Genomic DNA, 27,247 nt, shown 5'->3' with positions numbered 1-27,247 from the left:
CGTCGGATCTCTTGTGGACTGCACAGCCCAGAATGCACTGTAATGCTTCCAGGTAGGTGATGCATGGGGGTAATTCTGCCAAATGGTTGCGCAGGATGCAAGATATTGTGCGAAGTTTAAAACCATTTTCCTGCTTGTATTGATATTGAAAAGCGCCTCCTCGGGTCCCCAACCGCTTCAGCCTCTAAGTTCAGGAGTCCATTCAACAGGGGCAGAATGACAATGCATGCCGCCCTACATGAGGTGGAATACCTCACAACCGCCCTTTTCTCTTCCCAAACATTGAGGCGGGCCCAGACCATCCGATTCTTCGGAAAACCCAAAACTGCCAAGACAGAGCCAGTGAAGTCCGGGCCACTTGTGGAGCGGGGGCCTCTGTACCACGTCTCTGGCTGACGTGGAAACTATATCCAGCAAACTCCTTCACAAGAAAATATATATATATTTGCGGATTTCCTATGGAAAATAGGTCCTAACTATAACTACCTACTGGCGATATTATATATATATATATATATATTATATTATATATATTACCTACTGGCGGTCGCCAGTAGGTAGTTATAGTTAGGACCACGTTTCCATAGGAAATCCTCAACATTCTATTTTGAATAACTTTGGCGCCGGTCGACGAATCCTCGTGAATTTTTCAAAATAGGTGGGGCGCTACGCTCCGCTCCTACCCTGAAAGTCTCGGGGGGATTCGTCAAGCGGGGGCTGAGATAAAAGGGGGGTCCCAAAACGCGTTTTTCCCATGCATTTTTCCATAGGACCTTTAGACAGGGCTACAGCCCGAACGGCTGAACAGAATTACTAGAAATTTGGCAGAGAGGTAGTCCTCAGGTCAAGGAAGTGCCTTTTGTAGGTTTGGTGTAAATCTGTTCAGTAGATTCTGAGAAAATAACCTTTAAATCAATATATATATCTGAGCCAGCTTACGGTGCGCTTACGGTACGCTTACCGTACGCGTACGGTGGCGTGCGCGAGCGCGATTCTGATTGGCTCTTAGATCTTAGTAAACATTCGAATCGGCCGAAACCAGGAAGCGGCGGCCGCCATTTTCTCTCTCGCACTGAGAGTTAGGTTGTAAAATAAAGCCAAAAAACATGTAAAGGGGCTGTTTAGACAGCTCCCACACACATAGCCATGTTGAGGGAGTCCCCAAAGACCCCCCAAGGCCAAAAATGCAATTTTTATTTTTTCGCTAATTTCGCCGATTACGCTTACCGTACGCGTACGGTAAAAAATTATTAAAAAAAAAAACTATCCACACTCTCCCCACCCCGTGTGCAATTGGTGGCCGCAGGCCACCAATTGAGCATGGCTTTATCAGAGGTGTGATAAACTAGACTATTTTAAACAAAAATAATAAAAGAAAAAATTATCCACACATCCACCCCGTGTGCAAATTGTGCATGGCTTATAAAAATTACGAAAAATTAAAATATTACCTTTCAAAACGAAGTGCATCATATGTCCTCCATGTGCGCACGGTGCGCGAAGCGCATCGTGCGTACATGGCCCATCTAGCGTAACGTGGGCACGCGGTGCGCGTAGCGCACCGCGTGCCCACCGTGCGTGCACGGCACTAACTGCGTAAAGTGGGCGCGCGGTGCACGAAGCGCACCGCGTGCTTACTGTGCTTACTGTGCGCGCACGGTGCGCGAAGCGCACCGTGCGCGCACGGAACGAACTGCGTTAAGTGGGCGCGCACGCCACGAATGGCGTAAAGTAACTTAGCATTTAAAAAACCATACAAATTCACTGAAAAAACCATAGGTTTCACACACGTTATAGTTAGGAATTAGCATTTAAAAAACCTTGCAAATTCACTGAAAAAACCATAGGTTTCACACATGTTATAGTTAGCGGAAATTTTACTGATAAAAAACCAGTGAAATTCCCCCGTTATAGTTAGTGCAGGCAACTATAACTCACGCGACCGCAATCTTCTGCTGATGACATATGTGTCTTTATGAAAAAAAAATATTTGTAATATATGTATAGCTAAAAATGTATGGAAGAAGACATGGGCAAATAAGTGTCTAAATACAGTATTAGCATCAGCAGAGGATTGCGGTCGCGTGAGTTAGAGTTGCCTGCACTAACTATAACGGGGGAATTTCACTGGTTTTTTATCAGTAAAATTTCCGCTAACTAGAACATGTGTGAAACCTATGGTTTTTTCAGTGAATATATATATATATATATATATATATATATATATATATATATTCACTTAAAAAACCATAGGTTTCACACATGTTATAGTTAGCTGGGCATTTCCCTCGTAAAAAAACAATGAAATTCCCCTGTTATAGTTAGTGCAGGCAACTATAACTCACGCGACCGCAATCCGCTGCTGATGACGTCAGATTTTACATCACTGTATTTAGACACTTATTTACCCATGTCTTCTTCCATTCATCTTTAGCTATACATATATTACTTTTTTTTTTCAGAAAGACACATATGTCATCAGTGATGTAATATCTGACGTCATCAGCAGCGGATTGCGGTCGCGTGAGTTATAGTTGCCTGCACTAACTATAACGGGGGAATTTCATTGTTTTTTTACGAGGGAAATGCCCAGCTAACTATAACATGTGTGAAACCTATGGTTTTTTAAGTGAATATATATATATACCTTTTCCTGCCATCACGCGCATTACTTCGGATTCTTGCTTTTAACTTGCACAGCTCGATATTTTAAAAATTTGCGTCACTGTAATTGCGCAGCTGTATTTTGCTGTTTTATTTCTGAGCGCTGTTACTGCTGTTACCTGGGGATTAGATAGGCTTACCTGCATTTAAATTGTGCCCCCACAAGCCGCGTTTGCGAGACTGAGTTAGTGGGGTCCCTGGTCCTGGTGATTCGTCCGCCATCTTGGGTAGGTAGTGACGCTCTGGGAGATTCTCAGGCGCCATATTGGTTGGGGTTAGAGGCTCGAGCAGCCGGAAGCCCGCACTTGGAGAGCTTATAAAAGCTGCTCCTAGCTCTCGTTTTTCAGACCTTTTCCTGCCATCACGCGCATTACTTCGGATTCTTGCTTTTAACTTGCACAGCTCGATATTTTAAAAATTTGCGTCACTGTAATTGCGCAGCTGTATTTTGCTGTTTTATTTCTGAGCGCTGTTACTGCTGTCACCTGGGGATTAGATAGGCTTACCTGCATGTAAATTGTGCCCCCACAAGCCGCGTTTGCGAGACTGAGTTAGTGGGGTCCCTGGTCCTGGTGATTCGTCCGCCATCTTGGGTAGGTAGTGACGCTCTGGGAGATTCTCAGGCGCCATATTGGTTGGGGTTAGAGGCTCGAGCAGCCGGAAGCCCGCTCGGCGTAATACTATAACTAGGATGTGTAAGCAGACGCGCAGCGGATGCGTGCAGCGGAGGCGCCGTAGATGCGCCGGAGGTGCGCCAGAGGTAGGCCCGTTTGCGCCCGTTCACGTCCCGGGCGCCTCTGGCGCTCCTGCCCCTCCATACCCTGCTTTCACTGAGGACTTAGAGCCCGAGCCCATCATCACCCCGCATAAGACATTGTCTTGCGGCTTGTTGAACGCACGCTCTTTGATAAAGCACCACGCTGAGACTGCTTTATTAATTGAATCGTCACAGCTAGATATACTGTTCGTGACTGAAACGTGGGCCACGAAGGACTGTGGCATGGAATTGGGATGGGCTTGCCCGCCAGGCTACTTGATAAGACACACCCCCCGCACCTCAGGCAGGGGTGGTGGGGTAGGCTATATCTTCAGAGATTCTATCTCCTTGACCGAATTGGTGACTACCAAGATAGCAGGGTTTGAGCTTATGGGCTTTTCCATCGTGGCTCAAGGAGGTACTCTAGTAGCAGGTCTTTTATGCTATAGACCGCCCTCTCTGCCCACGACAGCCCTTCAATCTCTGGTTGATCTGATCTACGACCTTTCGAACTCGCATACCAATTTTCTAGCACTGGGTGATTTTAACCTCTGGCCTTCAGGCCCCCATGACTTGGCCTTCCGAGAACTGTGTCAAGCCTGTAGCAATATCCAACTTGCTCAACTGGTACAGGTACCCACCCATGATAGGGGACATATACTAGACTTGGTATTTGCAGATAAAAACTTGGTTGTGGTAGATAAGGTCGAGGCCCAGGGTTGGACCGATCATTCCTTGATTGTTTTGTCCCTTCTTATGCCTGCCCCATGGAGACCCAATAAACCGACCAGTAGGAAGTTGAATCGGCAATGGAGTCGTCTCCTTAGGGAACCGATTCGACCCACACTCCTACCGGGAACCTTTCAGGTGGAGGAGAATGTGGATAAGAGCTATGCTTCTCTCTGCCGGCATATTGTATCATCTCTTGATGACCTGGCCCCCTTACGTAAGGTAAGAGACAGGCCCAGGGGCCTAAATGCCTGGTTCAGCGAAGAATTGGGGCACTCCAAACTTCGCTGTAAACAGGCGGAGCGTACATGGAGGAGAGGATACAGGGAGCAGGATAAGGCGGCTTATAAAGCAGCCTTGCACGAATACAAGGCCCAGTTAAGAACCACAAAAGCCAAGTTTTTGGATGACACTTTGGCGAAGGCCTCTAACAAATCTCAGACCCTGTTTAGATTGGTCAAGACTCTGTCTGACCCGCCTTGCATGGCGTCTACTATCCCGGCCTCGCAGGCACTGTGCGACTCGCTGGCCCTTGCATTTGAGGAGAAAATCAGGACTATTCTGACTGGACTCAAAAATTCTGAACAATCTGCAACACCCGCAGTCTCTCCTTTGGACCCGTCTGACAACCTGGACTCCAATTGGGCACCTAACAAGGAAGATATGCCTCAGTTGTCCAGCTTTCCCGTTCCCTCGTTAGAGGAATTTGTTATCCTGGCAAGCAGTGTATCGTCAGGATCACCGCTGGATCCAATGCCTCATAAGATCTGGAAGGCTTTTCAAGAGGAGCTTTTCCCGCCGTTGCACTCCATCTGCTGTCAATCATTGACCACAGCGTCAGTCCCAGACAGCTGGAAGTTGGCTATTGTAACACCTCTGTTGAAAAAGGCTTCTCTGGACCCTCTCTGCGCGACTAATTACAGGCCAATTTCGCTATTACCATTTGCGATAAAAATCCTCGAGAGATGGGTCACAAGAGCCTTATCCAACTTCCTAGAAACAAATCTGTGTCTGGATGCTGCACAATTTGGCTTCAGGCCAGCGCACGGCACCGAGACGGCCTTGGTCACCGTGTTGGACGATCTGCGAACGCGAGTCGACAAGGGCAAGTCTGCATTCTTGGTGCTACTTGACATGTCGGCCGCGTTCGACACGGTGGACCATGAAGTACTACTTGGCCGTCTTCGGAGTGCGGGAGTGTGCGGTCTGGCCCTAGATTGGCTCACGTCCTATTTGGACAACCGACAACAAGCCGTGGCACTACCACCTTTTCGATCAGCCACTAGGCGGGTGAAACAGGGAGTCCCTCAAGGATCGGCAATTAGCCCGATCCTATTTAATATATATCTCCGTCCCTTGATAGCACTGATAAAGTCATTCGGCATATCTGTTGTCAACTATGCCGATGACACTCAGTTGATCTTTTCATTTGAGGGTTCTGAGTCCATTTCAAGGGATGCCTTTCACCGTTGTATGGCAGCCACTGCAGCATGGCTGCGAGCCAATGCGTTGCAATTCAATGGGTAAAAAACGGAGGTACTCTACTGCTCCTTGGACCGAACTCCCCGTACACTACCGGCCGATTTTTGGCCAGTGTCCATCCCGGGCTCGGTGGAGGCGGCAGATTCAGCTCGCAACCTGGGAGTTCTATTCGAACCCAATTTGCAGCTCGATGCCTCCGTAAACAAAACGGCAGCAACATGTATGGGTTTGCTCCGTGCTCTACGGAAAATCTTGCCACTTCTTCCACGGGGCTCCAGAGCTGAGGTAGTGCGTAGTTCCATTCTTAGCAGGATTGACTACTGCAACGCACTACTTCTGGGTGCCCCTAAGACCCTGGTCCTAAAGCTACAAAGGATACAGAATATGGCCGCTAAACTGGCCTTGTCTCGACCACGGTCCGCCTCTTCATCGGCAGCTTTGGCCGATTTACACTGGCTCCCAGTCCAGCAGAGAATTGCGTTTAAGGCTCTCTGCCTTGTTTTTAGGGCCCTGCATGGACTGGGACCAATACCTCTTCAGACTCTCTTCCTCTGGTATCAGGCAGCCAGACCTTTAAGATCATCTTCGGCGTTCTTGGTAAAAGTCCCTAAAATTAATAGAACGAGAATGGGTGGTCGCGCTTTTAGTTTTGCGGCTGCCACGCTGTGGAACACTCTCCCCTTAGCATTAAGGAGCTGCCTTGATCTGCTCACTTTTAAAAAGAGCCTTAAAACTTACTTGTTCCCCAGAGTAATGTAGCTGTTTAATAGATGCACGGTTAGGTCTCAGCGCCAGGATACCCTTTGGGTGACAGCTGCGCTCAATAAGCAATAAATACATACATACACACATATATATATATATATATATATATATATACATACCCACACACACAGACACAAATAATTACCTTAACTATTCTTACCATGCATGTTAAAGGCATGCGTGGTAAAGGCATATGCATGGTAAAGATTTGCACTGTAGGCTTGCGTAGTAAAGGCACTGCAGGTTTACAACAGCGTTTTAAAGGATGTTTCTCCATCTCACCAGCTGAAGATCCTACTTTGTGGTTGGCCACTTTGGATGCTGTCCCCGGTTCCTGTTCTGCTGCCAGTGGCGGCTCCTCTGTTATGGCGGAGGAGCGTTGCCCCCCCCCTGCTGAAAGCCAGCAGAGGCAAGGACTAAATAAAATGATAATTAAAACATTTTTATTATCATTTTATTTTGTGTCCTGCAGGCTGCCAGCCAGCCGAGTCGAGGGAGGGGCGGGGACAGCCAGAGCGACGCTGCAGCAAGCACCAGGGAGGAAGGGGGAGTGGTGAGCACTGCAAAGTACGCATGATGGTTTGGCCGGTCCCGGAGGGTCAGCCAAACCATCATGCGCACTTAGTTTCTCCACCCAGCTGTACAACACAGCTATGTGGAGAAAGTGTCACACAGGCCCCACTCAATGTGTAAGCGTCGAACCGAGGCGCTCAGACCAATCCCAGCGCTGCTCACATGCTGGGAATAGCAATGTGAGCAGCGCTAGGATTGGGAGCTGGGAGCCTGCGCAGTGTGTGCAGCTGTTCCTAGAAGGAGGTTAGGATCCGGAGGAAGGCGGCGGCCAGCGGTGCAGGTAAGTGCTTTAATTTTTTTTATTGTATTTTTTTTTGTTCCCCTCTTCCCGTCTCACCAATTCACATTACTTGCAGCCGCCACTGTAGACTGCTGCCCTCCCTTCCGTTTTATTGAATACCGGTGTGCTCTCACACCTTTTGGGTTAGTGGGAAAGAGGTTTTTCTGGTTTCTAACCAGAGCCTCCTCTGAGGAAATCACTTCGATTTCTCTTCTGCTTTGCTAAACGCTTGTGATTATTCCAAGAGACAAACTGGCAGCAATAAGCTTTTATCCTTATCCGCATTGAGAATAAATACATTCTGGCCATCCATCTCCTGACAGCGGAATATGTTCCTCTGTGCATTAAGAATTGCAATGTATCTATCTAGAAGACACTGCTAGCACAGAACTCACCCGGGAGGGTATTCTGGCCGAAGAGAGGCTTCTCTATTACACAAACCACTGTTTTTGATCAACCTCGGAAGGCAGAGAGGATGAGCCAGCCCTGTCAGAATCCATCACTATGACCTTTAGGTGACACAAAGGTGCATAAATGCTTTTAGCCTCTCAGATGCAACCCAACCACAGACAACATAGACATCTACAGCCTTTTTCAGAGGGAACACTTTTCGTTTCCAAAGATGTTTACAAGGCAGGCCCAGATGCTAGAGCGCAGGAAACCTCGGGTGGCATCAGGGCAGATGACTGGACTAGGCCGGAGGAGAGGGTGGCCAACCTTAATGGTACATACCTTTAATTTCACAGGACATGTATCAACTGGAAAGTAATTTCATGATTGCAGGCAGTACTACTACAACCTAAACCTGCCGATCCTAGGAATGACACCCGAGTGAATGAATGACAGTCAGGCATGTAGAGAGGAGAAGTGTGGCTCAATGGTTAGAGCAGCAGACCTCGATGCAGAGCACTGGTCCGGGACAAGGGTTCGATTCCTGCCGCGGCAGGGTCTCGGGCTATAAATTCCTCGGACCTGATATTCTCGCCTCAGTGCCTATTCTAAACATGGGTCCCACGCTGCAACTCTGTGCAATAGCTTGCTTAATCTCCACAACGGCCCCAACAGCGCTGGGATGCCTGGCTTCAGCATGGGGGTGCCCAGGAGTGGACACTTCACACGGATAGCCAGGAAGGGTTCCTACAGCGGTACGAGTACAGCGCTGTGATACCCCTAGGGGTGATTCGGCGCTATATAAGTACATACACATTTACATTTACATGTACTAAAAAGGCAGGGGTTAGTTAGCATGGGTGAGTAAACGTCCACCATTCTTGTGCATCAGGAGCGAGGTGGATTCTTACACTGTGGTTTACGCAAACATATAGGAAATGGTACTTCTGGATTCAGGGACATAGTAAACAAAAGCACCACTATGTGCAGGTGATTCTAGGCAAATAGGTTAATCTCCATGTGTATCTACTATTTTTAATCTAAAAAACTAATGAAGCGAGAGGAATGAGCTCCAACGGAGAGCTGTGCGGTACTTGGGGGTTTGGGAGACGAGCTGCAAGATCCTGTACATCAAGTGGGGATTACACGCACACAATTCATGCATTACATTTCACTTTTTTTTTATACACAGAGAGATTAAGGCCCAGATGTACGAAATTCCTATTTTGCATTTCCTAAATAGCGAATCCTAAGAAATCGCTCTTTAGGAAATGCAAAATAAAATGTACAAAATTAGCGATTTCCTAATAACAAGTCCTACAGAGTAGAAATCACTATTAGTAAATCGTATATTAGGAAATTTAACCCATTCATTTCTATGGGACTCAGCCTCAAAGGTACGAATGGTTTTGCATTTCCTAATTTGCGATTTCCTGGTAGGAAATCGCAAATTTGGTAATGCAAAAGAATTCCTATCTATGGGCTTTATTTAGGACCCCTCGTAAATCAAAGGAGGAAAAGATGGGTGCTCGTGAGGAGTGATCAATTGCCCACGGGCAAGTGGGCGCACTATAGCACAGGAAAAAAATACTTTATAGGTGCATTTTCAAAATTGCACATGGAAGTCGATAGTAAAAGCATTTCCTAAATGCCCATTTCGCATTTCAGAAATGCTTTGTACATGTGCTTAGGAAAACGCAAATAGGTACTTCCTATTTGCGGATTCCCTTTTTAGGGAATCGCAAAATGCGATTTTTACTGGTTAGAAATAGTATTTTGTAACCGCTTTTAGGCCTTTGTACATGCTAAAAGGCTATTTAGCATTTCCGAATAGCCGGAAATAGCGATTCGGTGCGTTAAGAATTGCTAAATAGCTTTGTACATCTGGCCCTTAGTGATCTGCTCAGAATCATACAATGTGGAGTCAAGCTATTGGGCAGTGATTTGAATCTGGGTTCCTAAATCGGCAGCTCTAGCCGCTAGGCCACTCTACCTCCCATAAGAAGATGATCTCAGTCTCTCCTCCTGATCAGCGCTGTATTACACAGTGTCTCAGGGGCACACCCGACGAGTGTGCCTGCTTTGTGCACTCCTGGGGCACTTTGATACTACAGAACAGGCTGTAGACGCTTGTAAGGCCAGTTCTGTAGTTCTAACAGTGATGACGCACAAGTAGCATCAGCGTATTGTGAGATGGTGTTCCGTCATTTGCATAAGGTTGTGGTCAAATGCAAAAGGGGGAATCACTTTGCCTCTGTGCTCACACTGTATTACGGATGCGGGCCGAAAGGCAAACATGCAGAAAATGTGGCACACTGTTACTGCACCCCAGAGGGTAGCGCTCTAGAGGGTAGAAAGCAGGTCTCAATGAACCGTCTGGAAATCTCCCTGCAGATAGGTGCATCACTTCCTGCACCCACCTACAAGGGGATCACTATGCCCTTTCTAAAGTGCAGCCGGGTTGCCACCTGCGCAGAGAAACACTTGGAAGCAGCCGTTCCGCATTTCACTGAATGCACAGCCCCCAGGGCAGCATGAACCAAAGCACTTTTCTCATAATAGGGCGAACTAGCCCAGTCTGTGCCAGGCACAGCTTTTAAATGTGAACCATGGTGCAAGCAGGGACGGTGCGCCCTATGAATAATACGGACCTTGGCCGATAAACTGAGCACCATAAAATTGGTCAAATAGTAACACTTCCTCTTTACAGAGATTACAACAGTGGTGGCTGGTGCATAGGGGCGAATGGGGCGTTGCCCCACCAGCCCCCACCAGCCTCCGGACGCGTTGCCCCACCAGCCTCCGGACGAGGATCGAGTTTCAAGGTGTCTCTCTTGTCTTCCTCCGACCCCGATAATCGGGGTCGGAGGAAGACAAGAGAGACACCTTGAAAGTTGAAACTGAAAGGAGACTGGTGGTCTGAGGATGCGTCACTCTGGTAGCAGTGCAGCACGGCCGTGTACAAACACACCCTGCGCATGACGTGTGGTGGACGTCGTTCGACTTCAATATCGCCCAAGTCACGCATGTGCAGAGTGTGTCTGTGAGGCAGTGGTGAGGGCAAGCAGGCGCTACCTGAAGCAGCTGGTTTTCCAGGACTTCGGTCGGATTTTCGGCTCGCCCGGATCTCTGACGTAGTCACGTAGCTCAGAACATTCTTCTAGTTCTAGGATCCCGCCTCCTCCCCTGACTGGATGACGCTGATACAGTCACCCTATGACAAGAGGTGGGATTTCAAGTACTGCTTCCTGTGCTGAGTTCGCATTTCCCTCCTTCCTTGGCTTGAACCAGCTTCAACCCGGTCCGAGAGAAACCCCGTGATCAAGCTGAAAACAGTGAGTACTACTTGAACCCTGAGTGCTGTGCTGGTTCTAGTCCTTGTCTAGCCTCCTCTCACTGTCTCTCCATACAGACAGCCCAGTGAGCCCACCCACAGTCTCTGCTCACTGTCTCTTCATGCCTACTGCCCATCTCTAGCCTCCGCTCACTGTCCATCTCTTCACACACCCCATCCAGAATCTGTTCACTGTCCCTTCATGCTCACTGCCCATCTCTAGCCTCCGCTCACTGTCCCGCTATGCCTCCAGCCCATCCAGAACCACTGATCACTGTCCCTCCCTGCCCCTCCGCTAGCCTTTACTCACTCACTGTCCCTTCATGCTCACAGCCCATCTCTAGTCTCCGCTCACTGTCCCGCCATTCATCCGGCCCACCCAGAACCCCTGCTCACTGTCCTACCCTGCCCCGCCGCCAGCCTCCGCTCACTCTGCACCCAGTGTCCCCGGCAGCCCTATTATTCCACTTGTGATTTTCATATGCAGTCACTGTGCACATTCAATATGTGATGGAGGAAACCTGCTTACATGCAGGAACAGTGTTATTATATGCAAACGTGATGTGCAATAAGTGCACGGAGAATACGTATCTCACACAGTCATCCTGTGCATTTCGGGGCAGACAGGGAGAATTGTGCCTGCAGAAAGTGTGTATTAGGGTGCAGGACGGTGTTGATTAACTCCAAGCGTGATGGCCATTGGCCGCACGGATGTCCATCCCGGCTGCATCCGTTGGGCTTTCCAAGGTGCCTGGGTGTTTCATTGCGAATGTCAGAGGCAGGAGGTTGTGTTTACAAAGTGGACATTGGATGTTAAGGGGAGAAGGCTGTTTGCTATAGGAGGAATGTTATGTTCAGTTCGAAAGAGGGTGTCGGGGGAAACCATGCATCTTTCGGACCACTGTGCTGTACTATAAGTGCGGGAGGGTGCATAGGATAATGTTAGCAATGAGTTTTCCATAACGCTTCATTCGTCAGAATGCCAACTTCACGGCTCTGTAAAGAGCCGGGACCCTTGTTGCCCGGTGTGCACATTCTATAGATGTAAAACGTACATATAGACTGTCCCCCGATCACCTCTGCATTACAAATTTCAGCATGTCCTTCTTTCCAAAATTATTTCACTTTTACGTGCTGCACCCGCCCTACCACTTTCAAAAGTCACCAGCCGCTACTGGATTACAAACGGCAAAAGTGCACTATAAACACTATATCAACATGATTATGAAGCAATGCTTGTATGTGTAAGGCACAGTTGCAAATATGCAATGTAACTACTAACTACACAGTGAACTGCATGTACTCTCTCAAATACTTATTTCACACTACCCCCTCCACAACAAATACTGCCAGACCCGACACTATACTGTTCTATTTACAACACCTCAGATTTGAGATGTCCCTACTACAATATGACACATCTGTGTAAAGAACTCCACTGCTTCTTGGAGCCAAGACTGCACTATACCAAATATCTTAAAAAAAACTAAAAAGTTAATCCTGCCACTATTTTTAACCGAACGTAACTTGGAAAAGCATATAAGGAAACAGATAAAACTGAGAAGCAGAAACATCCACATAAAATAATAGAACACACACAACATGTAATAGATCTATATATATATATATATATATATATATATATATATATATATATATATATATATATATATATATAATAGAACACACACGACATGTAATAGATGTATATATATAATAGATGTATATATATATATATAATAGATGTATATATATAATAGATGTATATATATATATATATATATATAATATATATCTATTACATGTTGGGTGTGTTCGAATATATATATATGCTGACCGAGGAGAAATAAATTAGAGCACGTTAAACTTTATGGCAACTTGTGGTCTGTACCTGTTCAGCAAACGATACAGGACTGTTGGAGAAAAAAAAATATATATATATATATATATAACGTCTTAGGATATGCACACAAGAAGTGTTTTGACATGTACATAGAAAAGGGCTAGAAAACGTATGCAAAAATTTGAAAAGTACTAGAAAAGTACCAGCAAAAGCACACAAACAGTGTGATGAAATGCATAAAATGTACGAAAAAGTGTCTGAAACATAGTGAAAGGAATTAAACAGTGGCTAAGCCTAAACAAACTGCAGAATCCCTTTGCTGCAGTTTTTTTGTCTATTGCCATCTTGACTGAAAATTGACCATGTAAAAGGAAAAATATGAAATAATTTTCAGTCACATTTTCCTTTAACACAGAAAAGGATGCCTCACCCACTCGATTGCCAGTGGCAGACCCTGTGTCATGACAACTAGACCATCACACCATTAAATACCAGAGAGCTCCCAAGGTGCATCTACTTATTAAGGCTTACCTGCTTGGGGCCGGACTGTTCGGTATCCCATTCTTTCTCATCTGCGAACCGGAACTGGGCAAACGAATCTCCTGCAGGCAAGGAGGAAACCAAATCTTGGGTTAGAGCAATCCAGCAAGATGGAATAATGGATTACATATGACGTAACTGGGCAAATGTATGTTTTCTTTGTTATGGGCATTGAAGAGAAAAAGATTAGAATAAAAACAAGAAAAAAAGAGAACACCAAACGCTGGGTCTGTGTATAAACATGGGTGAAAACAATCTGGACCCAGTATGAAGCGCAACCTACCACGGCTCAGTATGAAACCCATTGGGTCTCAGTATGAAACTCATCTGATCTCCCTATGATCTCATCAGATCTCCGTATGAAACCCATCTGATCTCTGTATGCAACCCATCTGATCTCTGTATGAAACTCACCAGATCTTAGTATGAAAGTCATTAGATCCCCATATGAAACTCATCAGATATCAATATAAAACTCATCAGATCTCGGTATGAAATTCATCAGATCTCGGTATGAAATCCATCAGATCTCGGTATGAAATCCATCAGATCTCGGTATGAAATCCATCAGATCTCGGTATGAAATACATCAGATCTCGGTATGAAACTCATCAGATCTCAGCATGAAGTTCATCAGATCTCAGTTTGAAAGTCATCACATTTCAATAGGAAACTCATCAGATCTCAGTATGAATTCATCATACTTCAATATGAAATCCAACCCATCAGATCTCAGTCTGAAACTCGTCACATCTCAGTCTGAAACTCGTCACATCTCAGTCTGAAACTCGTCACATCTCAGTCTGAAACTCGTCAGATCTCAGTCTGAAACTCGTCAGATCTCAGTCTGAAACTCGTCAGATCTCAGTCTGAAACTCGTCAGATCTCAGTCTGAAATACATCAGATCTCAGTATGACATTCATCATATTTCAGTATGAAACAAATCAGATCTCAGTATGAATTCATCATATTTCAGCATGAAATTCAACCCATCACATCTCATAATGAAACTCATCAGATCTCAGGATGAAACTCATAAGATCTCAGTATGAAACCCATCATGTCTCTGTATGAAACGCACCAGATCTAATCAGATATCAGTATGAAGTTTATCAGGTCTCTGTATGATACTCATCGGATCTCAGTATCAAGTTTACAAGATCTCAGTTTGAAATTCATCATATTTCAATAGGAAACTGATCAAATCTCAGTATGAATTCATTATATTTCAGTATGAAGTTCAACCCATCAGATCTCAGTCTGAAACTCGTCCGATCCCAGTCTGAAACTCGTCCGATCCCAGTCTGAAACTCGTCCGATCCCAGTCTGAAACTCGTCCGATCCCAGTCTGAAACTCGTCCGATCCCAGTCTGAAACTCGTCCGATCCCAGACTGAAACTCGTCCGATCCCAGACTGAAACTCGTCCGATCCCAGACTGAAACTCGTCCGATCCCAGACTGAAACTCGTCCGATCCCAGACTGAAACTCGTCCGATCCCAGACTGAAACTCGTCCGATCCCAGACTGAAACTCGTCCGATCCCAGACTGAAACTCGTCCGATCTCAGTCTGAAACTCGTCCGATCTCAGTCTGAAACTCGTCCGATCTCAGTCTGAAACTCGTCAGATCTTAAAACTCATCAGATCTCATGTATGAAACTCATCAGATTTCAGTATGAAATTCATCAGATTTCAGTATGAAACTCATCAGGTCTCAGTATGACATTCATCATATTATTCATCGTATTTCAGTATGAAACTCAACCCATCATATCTCATAATGAAAGTTGTCAGATATTAGTATGAAACTCATCAGATCTCAGTATGAAACTCATCAAATTTCAGTATGAAACTTATCAAATCTCAGTATGAAACGTATCAAATCTCAGTATGAAACGTATCAAATCTCAGTATGAAACGTATCAAATCTCAGTATGAAATTCAACATATTTCAGTATATAACTCAACCTATCATCTCAGCATGAAAGTCATCAGATCTCAGCATGAAAACTCAACCCATCACATCTCATAATGAAGGGTTTCAGATCTCAGTATGAAACCCACCAGATCTCAGCATGAAACTTATCAGATCTCAGTATGAGTTATAAGATCTCAGTATGAAACTCATCAGATCTCAGTATGAAATTCATCAGATCTCAGTATGAAAACTCAACCCATCACATCTCCTAATGAAGGTTTTCAGATCTAAGTATGAAACCCATCAGATCTCAGTATGAAACTCATCAGATCTCAGTATGAAATTCATCCTATTTCAGAATGAAATTCAACCCATCAGATCTCAGAATGAAAATCATCAGATCTCAGAATGAAAGTCATCAGTTCTCAGGATGAAACGTATCTGATCTCAGTATGGAAGTTATCTGATCTCAGTATGAAACACATCAGGTATCAGTTTGAAAACCAGAAGATCTCAGTATGATAGAAAACCCATCATATCACCGTATGGAATTCAATATATCTCAGCATGAAACGCGGAAAATCTCAGTCTGAAGCCCTTTTGAAGTGCAATATACATATATATTTATAGAGATGCAGGTGAAATAAGAGAAAAAACAGACAACAGAAATGCATAACATACATTACTGTAACGGAGAATTAATGAAAGTTTCAGGATGATAGCATGATATAGAAGAACATAGGTTGTTCAATATTTGAATACATCTGAAGCATGGTGAATAATAGTTAAAAAAACGGTGCAGGTAGTAGGAATAACTAATAAAGAGAAAACATAAAGAAACAGAAGTTGACAATGGATATCCTGGAGGAAACAATACACAATATTAAAAGGAGAAATATGTTAAGTTTACATCATGCGATATGGTCAGTAAAGCAGGACAAAGGGAGTAAGTGTGGAGTGGGGGATAGTCACCAGAGTAAAAAGGAGCAGTTCTGAAACTAGAAGAACAGTTGCTATAGGGATTTTTCTTGTAGGTAGCAGAACACAGCAGAACAGAGAGCTCATTGCTGTATGGGTAGGAATAAGGAGCTGTTCGCTTACACATATGTAGTTGAGCCAGGACCACCAAGAGTGTTTTGAAGCAAAAATAATGATTTCCATTCATAAAAGATTACGTTCCTGACAACAATAATCATTAAGTCTATCAGCAGTAGATTAGGATCAGAGAAAACAAGCAATGTGGATGGAAAATATGCAAAGGGTAGTGGAGATGAAGTCAAGGGTCAAGTTTTTGTCAAAAATGTCTTCAAAATGGGAGGCACTTTAATCCCGTTTTGATCAAACCTACTTGCATTGAAACACATGTGCGAGATCACCTTGACTCTCATTGTAATCCCAACTATTGTCACTAGATGTGAGACCCAATGTATGCAGCCAGGCAGGTGTCCTACATGTGAGTTAGGGACGGGATCAGGGAACCAATAAAACCCCTCAGGGACTAAAAAAGTAATTTGGTAGTTACACCAGACAGGCAAATTATGTCTGCACAGTTGTTTACCAAGATGTAATTTCTTCAGGCAAAGCCTAGGTCTCTTGTATGTCCCCAGAAAAGTAAATATACGTAGAAAGCCAAAGAAGTCCTGTTACAGTAGAATAGGGACAGTGTTTGTCATTAAGTTAACAATAGCCATTATCATAATTTTCAATGCGATTTTCTTCCACACTATCAGACATATGTAGGGGACCAGTAAAGCAAAAATTCTTTGATTTTAATAAATGTAATTTTCTTCTTATATTTGACTGTCTTGCAAGTAATTGAAAAACCACATTACCACATATTTAACATATTTAGGTTCACATTTGAGCCCTTCAGTACTTAAACTTTTGTAGGAGAACTTCTGTTTTGTCTTTGCTTAACACTTATCAAGAATGGAGATGCTGGCGTTCAAAATAAAGAGATGGTCATTCGCATGCAATGGTCAAGCAATCCAAACTGGCATCGGTCATAGATAGGATCCTGAAACTCTAGCATCCTTAGCCTGAAGTAGATCAGATGCCAGCATGAAATACATCCCATCATAAGACGAAACCCATCATAACTCAGTTTGAAAACCGGCTCAAGGCAAGATGAAACCCATCCCATCTCAGAATGAATCTCACAGTCACAGAACAAAACCCATCCCATTTCATGATGAAACCCATCCCATCTCAGGACGAAGCCCATGCCATCTCAGAATGAAAATCATCCCATCATAGGATGAAACCTGTCCCATCTCAAATGAATTTCAATACACTTTAAAATCCATCAAACCTCAGCTAGAAATTCATCAAATTTCAGCATGTAATTTATCACGTCTGTGTGAAATCCATCACATCTCAGGACTCTACCGTTTCAGGATGAAATTCACTCCATTTTAGTAGGAAGTCCATCACATCTCAGTATGAAATTCAATCACATCTCAGTATGAAATTCATCACATCTCAGTATAAAGTTCATCACATCTCAGTATAAAATTAATTACAACTCGGCATGAAATGCATCATATCTCCGTATGAAATTCATCTCATCTCCGTATGAAATTCATCACATATCGGTATGAAATTCTCTTAAAATCTCTGCTTGATATCCATCAAATATAAGCATGAAATTCATCCTGACTCCTTACAAAATCTATCACATCTCAGTACACAATACATCTGATCTTAGTACAAAATCTATCACATTTCAATATTAAATCCATCACAATTTAGTGTAAAATGTATGATATCTCAATAAGAAATGCCACCTCTCAGTACGAAATGTGTCACCTCTCAGTATGAAATCCCTCACCCCACCGTATAAATAAAATACACCTCGCAATATGAAATACATCACATGACAACGTGAAATCCATCACGTCAATATGAAATCCCTCTCATATCAGGATAAAACCCATAAAAACTGAATATGAAATTGACTGCATCTCTGTATAAAATCCATAGCATCACAGTTTGAACTCCATCACATCTCAGTGTGAATCCATCAGAGCTCAGTATGAAATCCATGAGATCTCACTGCCGTGGCAGGAACAGCCAGCAGACCGACCAATGAAAATATTAGAAGGTTATTTACTCATTTAGAAGTTTCGTACAGAGCCATATCATTAAATCCATACAGCAACCGTACAGTTTGGTGATGCGCAGAGGTCCACTGAATCACAAAGCATTAGAGTACTAGTGGGGGATTGTGTCTGTGTGTGTGTTTAGAAGGGTTTGGTGGCCAAGAGCAGGATCTCTGTGGGACTGTAATGTGAGCTTTTATGCACCTAGTGGTATCTTCCTGGAAGCTTTGATGGACTAAGTTTAGAGATTTGATTCAACACATTTATTTCAATGGAAGCCTGGACTGGTTTTTTCTAGGGCAAGGGTGTTGTGTTGTCTCTTACTCAGATCTGGCACTAGCCCAGCTAATACCAACAGCCCAACAAATATCTCAAATAGAAAACTGGCATTATGGAGGCAATCTCTCCACAGAGACCGGCTATCCAATTGTTTTGCAGATTTATATTTTGGGAGATAGCGCTCAGGCGGTTTGTAGATTTGTGATCATGAAAGCAGCAGTCAGAGAACGTAAGGCCCACTACATGACAAAGAACGTAATGGAGAACTAGAGTCGGACTTACTTTCATCATCTGTATTCATCTGTAAGAGACGGTGAGAATACCAAAGCAGAAAGACGAGTTGCCAACATGGCTGTGTCCGACCCAAGCAAGTCCAGGGAGCCTTTGGCTTTCTCTGGCTGCATTTGTCACATAGAGAGGATATTCACAGTCCTTTTAAAACACAAGCGCATGCAATTAAATGGATGGAAATGGTGAGTCTCGTCTGACCCACTGACCACTAACACTGAGTCCAGCTCTGAGTGGAATGTATTTGTAAGATCTCACACGGCACAACAGATGTCATTTAAGTCTGATTTACAAAAAAAATCCTTAATTCACACTTGTTTTACTCAATTATTGAGCTTTCTCAAGACTGAAAATATATGTACAAATATATTTTCGATTGCATCATTGCCTTAACTCAGTTATTGGACTTGAATTGTCAAGCCCGCTATTCTGTTTCGGACGTGCACAGTATTTTGTTCACATCCCTCAATTGTTTTTCCTTCCCTTCCATCTTTATAAATGCCTAATGAGGTTGTTTCTTCTTTGTAATCAATATGAAGAACTCTGGTTCCGTGTTATACTATAATTCTTTAAAATAAGGTAAACAGTGGTTTAAATCCAGGTTCTCTGTCCATGTGCATTATTTCTGGCCTCTGGAAACACACAAGTGGCAGTCTTGTTGGGAGGGCAAGGGCTGGCTGACCTAAAAGTCTGAATCGTTCGCCTGGTAGAGCAGTCAAAAGCTTGATCTGCTGTGACCCTCATTGCAAATGCTTTTTGAGGAGGTCTGCAGCCAGGACGGTAATACTCCAGGGATGGAGTGGTAGGGTGTTTGATGAAACATACGTAGGTTGAGAACGTTTATTTCACAGTGAGTGTACGTGCAGCAAATACAATGGTATGTTTGCTGACTCGTAAAAGTTTACATACAAAGCAAATTGCTGTTTGGTGAATGCAGCAATACCAATTAAAGTCGTAGAAATCGTACAAAACAATATAAAAAGAAAAATAAGCCTAAAACAACACTGTTATAACCAGGAGTTTAAAAAAATGACAAATACAAACCCAAATAAAAGAATAAAAAAAGCAGTAGAATCTAAACAGACATCCAAATTTCATTGAAGTAAAAAGTGAAGGCAAAACGTGCCTCATACTTCAATACAGTCTTCAACACCTTAAGTCTGAGACCTTGTTACTTCAGCCCCATCCTTTGTTTCATGCCTTTCCAATCCAAAAAAGTATCAAATTTTCAGCATGTTTTTCTGCAGCTTCCACCCTTTCCAGAAAACCAAAGGTGACCACTACTACTCCTGTCATGTTTACACTAATAAAACAAGCCCACCCACACAAAACAAATGCAACCATTATCAAACTCTAGAAACACGGCTACCTGTCACCAGGGTCTTCGTTTATGGTAAGACGTTTCCTGAAAAACTATTATGCCAAAAACAAATCTTTCCTCATTGATGCTGAATAAATATCCAACCTCTCATCTATTCAAACCCGCCTCTGCTCCTTTTCTGGTCTATCACGGCCAATAAGATGTATCCAAACTCCACCTCTCATCCATCAATCTCAACATCTATCCAAACTCTGCCTCTCCTCTCCTTCTGGTCTATCACTCTCAACACCAACTTCTGAATCTTAGGAGTCCTGAGTGACTGCCAACGCCTTGGGCGGACCTGTGACTAGCACATCATAGGTCTGTTTCCACTAACTCTGGCATACGTACCCTTACATCTACTTGAGGAACGCAGCGAGCTGTGGGAACCACTATTTACTACCCCATATTACGGATTCCTCAAAATACCATAGCAGTGCAAGTGACCTCACACACTTTTTCACCTCCAATTGTACTGTACAGTAGCATTTGTATAGCGCTTAATGGCGTGGGGTTGAAGCGCTTACCCACATGAGTAGCAAGCTCCACTGTATTGGGTGCATGGCTAGAAGAATGCAGCTTTTGTTTTGAGCCTATATGCGAAGTGTGTTCATGTCATGTGTGATGACCACTGAGGTGCCGTTATTGGACGCAGTGCCTCCTGGCAGTGTGATGGGTCAGGGTATATGAGAGCGATAATGTAATAAGGACTAACCAGCTTATCCGCTGGGACAGTCGGATGCTGTGTGTACCCTCAAAACGCGGGGGGAGAAGGTACAGTCCAGACAGAGATGCCGCTGAAGATGCAAAACTGGCAAGAATGGGAATCAGTGACATAAGCCGTAGCTATGCATCACCGTATTTATTTTGTAAATGGCTGATGTCAGGTACCCGATTTACACAGGTGTTTTTAAACATACATGCGAGTTTATGCGCAAAAATGTCTCATTTAAACCTCACAGGAATGGAGGAAGAGATCTCTGTCAAGGTTAAATGTGGTTACTGCTGATAATTTCTCATCCAGGAATGCAGAGAAATCCACAGTCGTAAATCACAGTCGAAGCGCGTGATGGGAGCATTCCAAGACGTGTTTTTTATTTTCAGCGTTATATAGCGCAAACTCGAACCGAAGGTATTGGAGCGCTTTACATGAGCACCACTTGCATTACACAAGGACACATTCATTTTTTGTCTTAAATGTTTGGTGACACCCACAAATATGAACATTTGGGGCATTCCCAACTCCAATCTGACCCCTTCCCGCACTGTAAATTGTCAGCGATTTACTCCTTACCCCCCTCGTTCAGTATGGGCTGGGGGAACCAATAACCCCGATTTGCAATGGGTTTTAGGTCAACAGCTTTCGCCAAGGGGAAAAAGGTCCCCCCATGGAAAAAAAAAAAAGTGCATTTGCATAGTTGGTTCTGTTCTTCCTTTGCAGAATTCCACACAAGAGGAATAGGATCCACTGGGACATATTTTCCATAGTACGCTTAGAAATCTGCACCTGGTGCATTTTTTCTAGCAACACTGCTGAGAATTTTTGTAAACAGAAACAAATGTACGCATATGTTTGAGCAGGGATGTAAATCTTCGCCCGCAGTTGTCCATTTTATTTTTGAATGGCAGGGCCTGCTTTAGGGTGTAGGGGTGTGCTGTATTTACAAATAACTTATGGGTTTAAAATCACCTGCTGCAGAGCTCCTAGTGTGTCCAGCAGTTTTCAGGCAACAATGAAAATGTTGAGATCACTCTACTGATTAATGTTACTGCTGGTGAGAGATGGAGTTTTTTCTAGTGGCAGTTTGGCTCCTCACAAAGTAGCGCAGAGGGTTAATATACATTATTGTTGCAAATAACCCGTACCATGCAGATCACAGGACTGTATTTTATGTGGATAGCTCAGTGGGTTACTGCTTTTGTCACAGAGAATGTTGTTACTTGCAGATCATAAGTTACAAACCTGATATAGCACAGTGATCTATGAACAGTCACCAAAGAGCTGCATGCAAACTGCATGGTATTGATTAAAACGTAATGTTGTCCCCAAGGTTTTCCTTATTCTAATGTTGCTATAAAGGGTTTGTGTGGGTAGAAATACATTCTTATTAGCAAAGACAGCCCCAACTACTGTGGTAGGTTCTAAATCCTGAGTCTGTGCTTCTCCAGACCAAACATTCTTACAATATACTGCCTACTAGTATAGATACCATGTGATTCCTACACCTTCTGATCCTCATTGTCTTATTTAATATTTCCTGTCGGCTGATTTACACACGTACAATTCATTGGCTCTGTGTAATGAGTGTGTGATGTACAGTGCTCTGACACCCTACTCTGGTATGAGTAGCGCTATAAAACAAACGAAACCCATGTGAGAGAGGGATTATGAAGACACACGGGGCATTGGTGGAGGGTAGTAGTAAGGGAAGTCCATAGAGAAGAAATTAATTGGGGGGAGCGTCAAATACGATTGTTGTAGCGGGCACCACCAGCGCTAAAACCCATGTTGATTAACGGGCAGTCTCTACACCAGCGGCGGCTCCTCCGCAATGGCGAAGGAGCGTACCCCACTGACTCAGCCTACAGCCACAAAAATAAACGACATTGTTTTATTTTTCGGCTGCTGGCTGAGGCAGCGTGTGTGGGGATGGACGGGGAGCGGCCCGGCAATGGGAGGGGGCGGAGTGATGTGCACTACTAACTGTGCATGTCTGCTTGGCCTGCTGTATTGTAATGCCAGGTTGGAGAAACAGCACAGACTCCCTGACCTAAGCAGAGCGTCAAAGCAGTCCGCTCATGCATATCCCGCGCTTGTCTCATGCAGCATGAGAGCAGCACCCGCCCCACCACTGTATACATGTATCGGCGGCCACTGCTCTACACAGCATGCAACAGTTCCCCCATCAAAAAATATTAAACAGTGCAGCCTGGTCACTCTTTTGTAAAAGGGACACAGCAAACTACAGAAGCGTTTCATGTGCTGCCCTGGTTATAGAGGAGCAGGCAACAGTGATCGAGGCAGGAAAAAGCACCATCTCCAATAAACACCTCCAGTAGGACAGCAGACATAGTTCTGGCTGATATCAGGAGTCCTAGGAAATGTGTACCCTCAACACACACACATTTAGAATCGTGGATCTGGTCAAAGCTGCCACCTTTACTGAATCAGAGTTTCAAGACAAGTGAGTAGACAGAAAATAAAAAAAACAACCCCAACTTGACCCAGGACGATAATGGCAGTCAGTGAAGTCTGCGATGCAGACCCTCCCTATAGAAGATAATCCCTCTTCCCTTCATCTACCCATTCATCCTTTCATCTTGTCATTTTTCCATTCATTAATGGTTTCACCCTTCCATTCATTCAGCCCTTCAGTCATCAATCCTTTCGTCCTTCCATCTTTTCGCGCTTCCACCTATTTATTTTTTCATGTTTCCTTCATTTCACCACCCTTGCTTTCACCTTCCATCCACATTTCACTCCTTTTTACCTTTCCTTTCAACCCTTTTTTTTACTTCTCTCTTCCTTCATTCCCATTGCTATATACTTACCTTTCTTTCTATTCTCCTTCAATGTTTTCTTTGATACTTTCCTCACTCCTGCACATTCTTTCCATTTGCCTCGATCTCTGTCCTTTCTCTATTTTTAATATTTTCTACCTCCATCTCCTTCCCTCATTTGGCAGCCTTCAGACTACATCCCTCACCTCTGTCACCGAGTTATTTACAAGCTGTTGTGTGCAGACGGAAGAGTTCCATCAGAGATTGATCAATGTTTTAGTGGGGCCCAGCATATCAGCTCATGGGGCCTGGTGACACCCCCGCTGTAGCTGCTCGTGCGGGGGCTTCTCTAGGCTACTCTTTGAAGCGCTTTGCAGCTGTACTGGCCACTGGTGTGTTTTAAACCTGGGCAGGGGATGTAGCAGGCAGTTCTGACTTCACAGCTATTCAGGCCTTTGCCTTCTACTAAGAATGCCAACGTACATGCTAGCTGTAGGTGTGAGTGGCAGATTAGCTGCATCAGGGAATGAGGGCTAGGAACATTCTAGGGGCCAAGTAGACACATAAAGGGCACACCATCAGTGAGGTCACACTTCCCGTGTGAGAATGAATTTCGGGATAGGGTCGAGAATTCAAAGATAAATTCTTGTTCCTCCAAGTGGAAAACATTTTTGAACAAGCTGTCGGGGACAAGGAGCTCGCCTGAATAGATGGCAATTTCGCCTAGACTTTGACCCAAGAAGTGGAAAACATTGGACAAAGCCCTCCAGGCTGAGAGGCATATCTGAAGAGCTGTCAATATCCTCTATACAATGCAGCAGACGTTCACAGCGTTCCCATGTTTGCCATGCTCAGAAAGCCAGCAATTATTAAGAAATCAATTTAGAAAATGTCTATCATTTCACAAGAGCAAGGAGCTCCCGCTGCAGCTCTGGTGATTGACAAGCCCCCCACGCGGTACAGTAATCCTTCTGCAGACATGTGGCGTGGAGGGTCTTATTGACTGAGATACATACGGCAGAAGGGGACCTGATCCTCGCACACCTTTCTTGTGCATGGCAAGCACTGTCTTGTAATTCACTCTTCCCTCACAGAGGCCATGTCCATCCCTTCTGCTTCCACTGGTGACGTGCTGCTCAGCTCACCTCAGTTTTTGGCAGACAACTCAGCTGAAGCCCAGGGTGGTGTAGTGGTTTGTTCAGGGAGCCAAAATGGGGTCAAGTAGGGAACCCGGCCTAGAACTCTGTTCTCCCAATTCCTTCGTCTTCAGTCTAGGCGGTACAATTTAGGTAGTATACCACATGTATCAATGTTCTACTGAAACACCTAACAAGGTGACAAAGGTGCAATGTCCTTGACACAAGACACACATATCTTTGAAATTCAATTACAAAAGATTAAAACAACTATCACCATGATGGATAAAACCAACATCCACCTTAGTAGATTCTACCAGGGTCCCCAACCTCACCACTTGACATCAGGCGAATGGTCCAAAGTTTTGGCTTCAACAAAGGGCTCAGAGCGAAACAGTTATCTGCACAGCATTGTCTATCGTAGTTGCTGTCTATGACCCACGGAAGGTGATAAGTGTTATATCCGCAGTGTAGCATTGTATGCCGACAGACCCACTATACTATACTCAGGCGAAGGGTCTAAGAGCTGTGCTACACCTTAAGGTATTTTGACTTTCTCTCTTCATTCAAAGGAAGCTTCACTTTGGTCCAATGAAGGAGTCAGATGCCGTGCAGAAGATGTTTACTTCAACAGCCTCACTCCGCACACTCGTGCTTTCCCTTCATACTCAAACTGATCTTCTGGTGTGACTGCGGTCCGTATCAGAGGTCCACGTCAGCCTATGTGTGTGTCTTTGCAGTCTGCCTGTTACTCTGTCCTAAATGGGCTTCAACCTTTGGGCCCAGCATTAGCTAAAATTCAGCTTGGTCATTATGTGTTTATGTAGAACAATATTACGCAAAGACCTTTCATAATAAATTCTGTATACTCATGTATGCTGAATAAAAAATTTTTTTTTTGATTTTCAAAAACCTTTATTGACAAAATTGAAGAGATATAATACATACTTGCATCGAATCAGAGCACCGTATAAATTAGTACATTTGCTGTTAAATCAAAAAGCCAGTAAGACAGATCGGCATGAGGCAACAGCTTTTACAGACATCACGAGGGCACATTTGGGCGACAAATCACTGCAGTGGAGGATCATATAGACTGCGGAAAAAAGGAGCAGGACTGACCGGAGGGGAGTAAGGACAGGGAAAGGGATGGCTACTGACCAGCACCGGCGGCCGCCACGAGCGAAATGCCGCCAGGGAGCGCGGGAGAGGCAGACTGGCTCTGGGGTGCACGAGTATGGAGGTATGTAACTAGGGGGCACCAAATATCAAGCGGGCGAGATCTAGCGGGCATGAGATCCCAGAATTCAGATAGTAGGGTCTGGCAGCGTGATGCATCCTAGAGTGAACTTGGGCGCAGGTCTATGGCCCCAGCACATCCTATGTCGCGCGAGGACAAGCAGCATGGCAATCAAGCAACGGGAAGGTACTGGGCAATATTTAACAAAGCCTAGGAGGCATAGCGGGTGATCAGGCTGAACAGGAGCAGAGGTGACGTCGGATATTGCAGAACAAACCTGCCGCCAGTAGTCGGAGACCTTTGGACACAACCAAGCAAGATGGGAGAAGTCCGCGGCAGGAGCAGAACAGCGCAGGCATCTGTCATTGGGAATGAGTCCTAATTTGCAAAGCTGAACAGGGGTGCGATAGAGCCTGTGCAAATATTTAATATGTATGAGGCGCAGGCGATAGTTCGGAGATAATCGCTTTGTTTGATTGCAACAGTAAAGCCAATCGGCCTGGGAAATTTTCATACCGATGTCCTCACCCCATGCCAAACTAGTGCGGTCGGTGGAGATAGAGGTGGCCACCAGCGTGAGGGCATAGAGTTTAGTAAGCAACCTCCGAGGAGTGGGAGACGAATATAAGGAATCGAGAGTGGATATCGAAGGAGGGGACTGGGGGAACATGGGATGCAGCTCCCTACAGATGGCCCGCAACTGATAAAAAAGTAGAGTGTCCATGGGACCAGAATCGACAGCGGGAGAATAGAACGTGTCACCCGGGTAGAGGTCCGCTAAAGTTGTCAGGCCTAGGTGGGCGGCATGCTTAGCTGAGGGCTGAAGAGGAGGGAAGGCAGGGTGCTGAACAATCTGCATCGTATTTGCCGATATCAACGGAGCATCGGACAGACGGCGTAGACCATCCCAGGCCCAGCGCAGGGTCTCAACCGTGTCAACTTCAGTGCGTGGGTGTTTGGCAGGGGCAAACAGGGCGGTAGCGAGCGGCCACAGGGCTGCGAGATCAGCTTCTACCGCCACGTGCGGCTGGAAAGAAGTGGGGTGGATCCAAAAATGCAAAAAACTG

The 27,247-nt window shown here is 44.7% G+C and overlaps 1 protein-coding gene across 1 annotated transcript in view; it reads right to left on the bottom strand.

The window, feature by feature from the left end:
- Positions 1-27,247, bottom strand: part of AVEN (apoptosis and caspase activation inhibitor) — a 983,554-nt gene that overhangs the window by 99,235 nt on the left and 857,072 nt on the right. Inside the window, exon 4 of the mRNA XM_085627912.1 lies at positions 13,349-13,419. Coding sequence (XP_085484038.1) covers positions 13,349-13,419 — 71 coding nt within the window. The remainder of the gene's footprint in view (positions 1-13,348; positions 13,420-27,247) is intronic.

Source organism: Triturus cristatus, chromosome 9 (assembly GCF_964204655.1).
Source record: "Triturus cristatus chromosome 9, aTriCri1.1, whole genome shotgun sequence".
Lineage (NCBI taxonomy): Eukaryota > Metazoa > Chordata > Amphibia > Caudata > Salamandridae > Triturus > Triturus cristatus.
The sequence above is the reverse complement of the archived record's forward strand: the minus strand, read 5'-3'. Positions and strand labels throughout refer to the sequence as shown.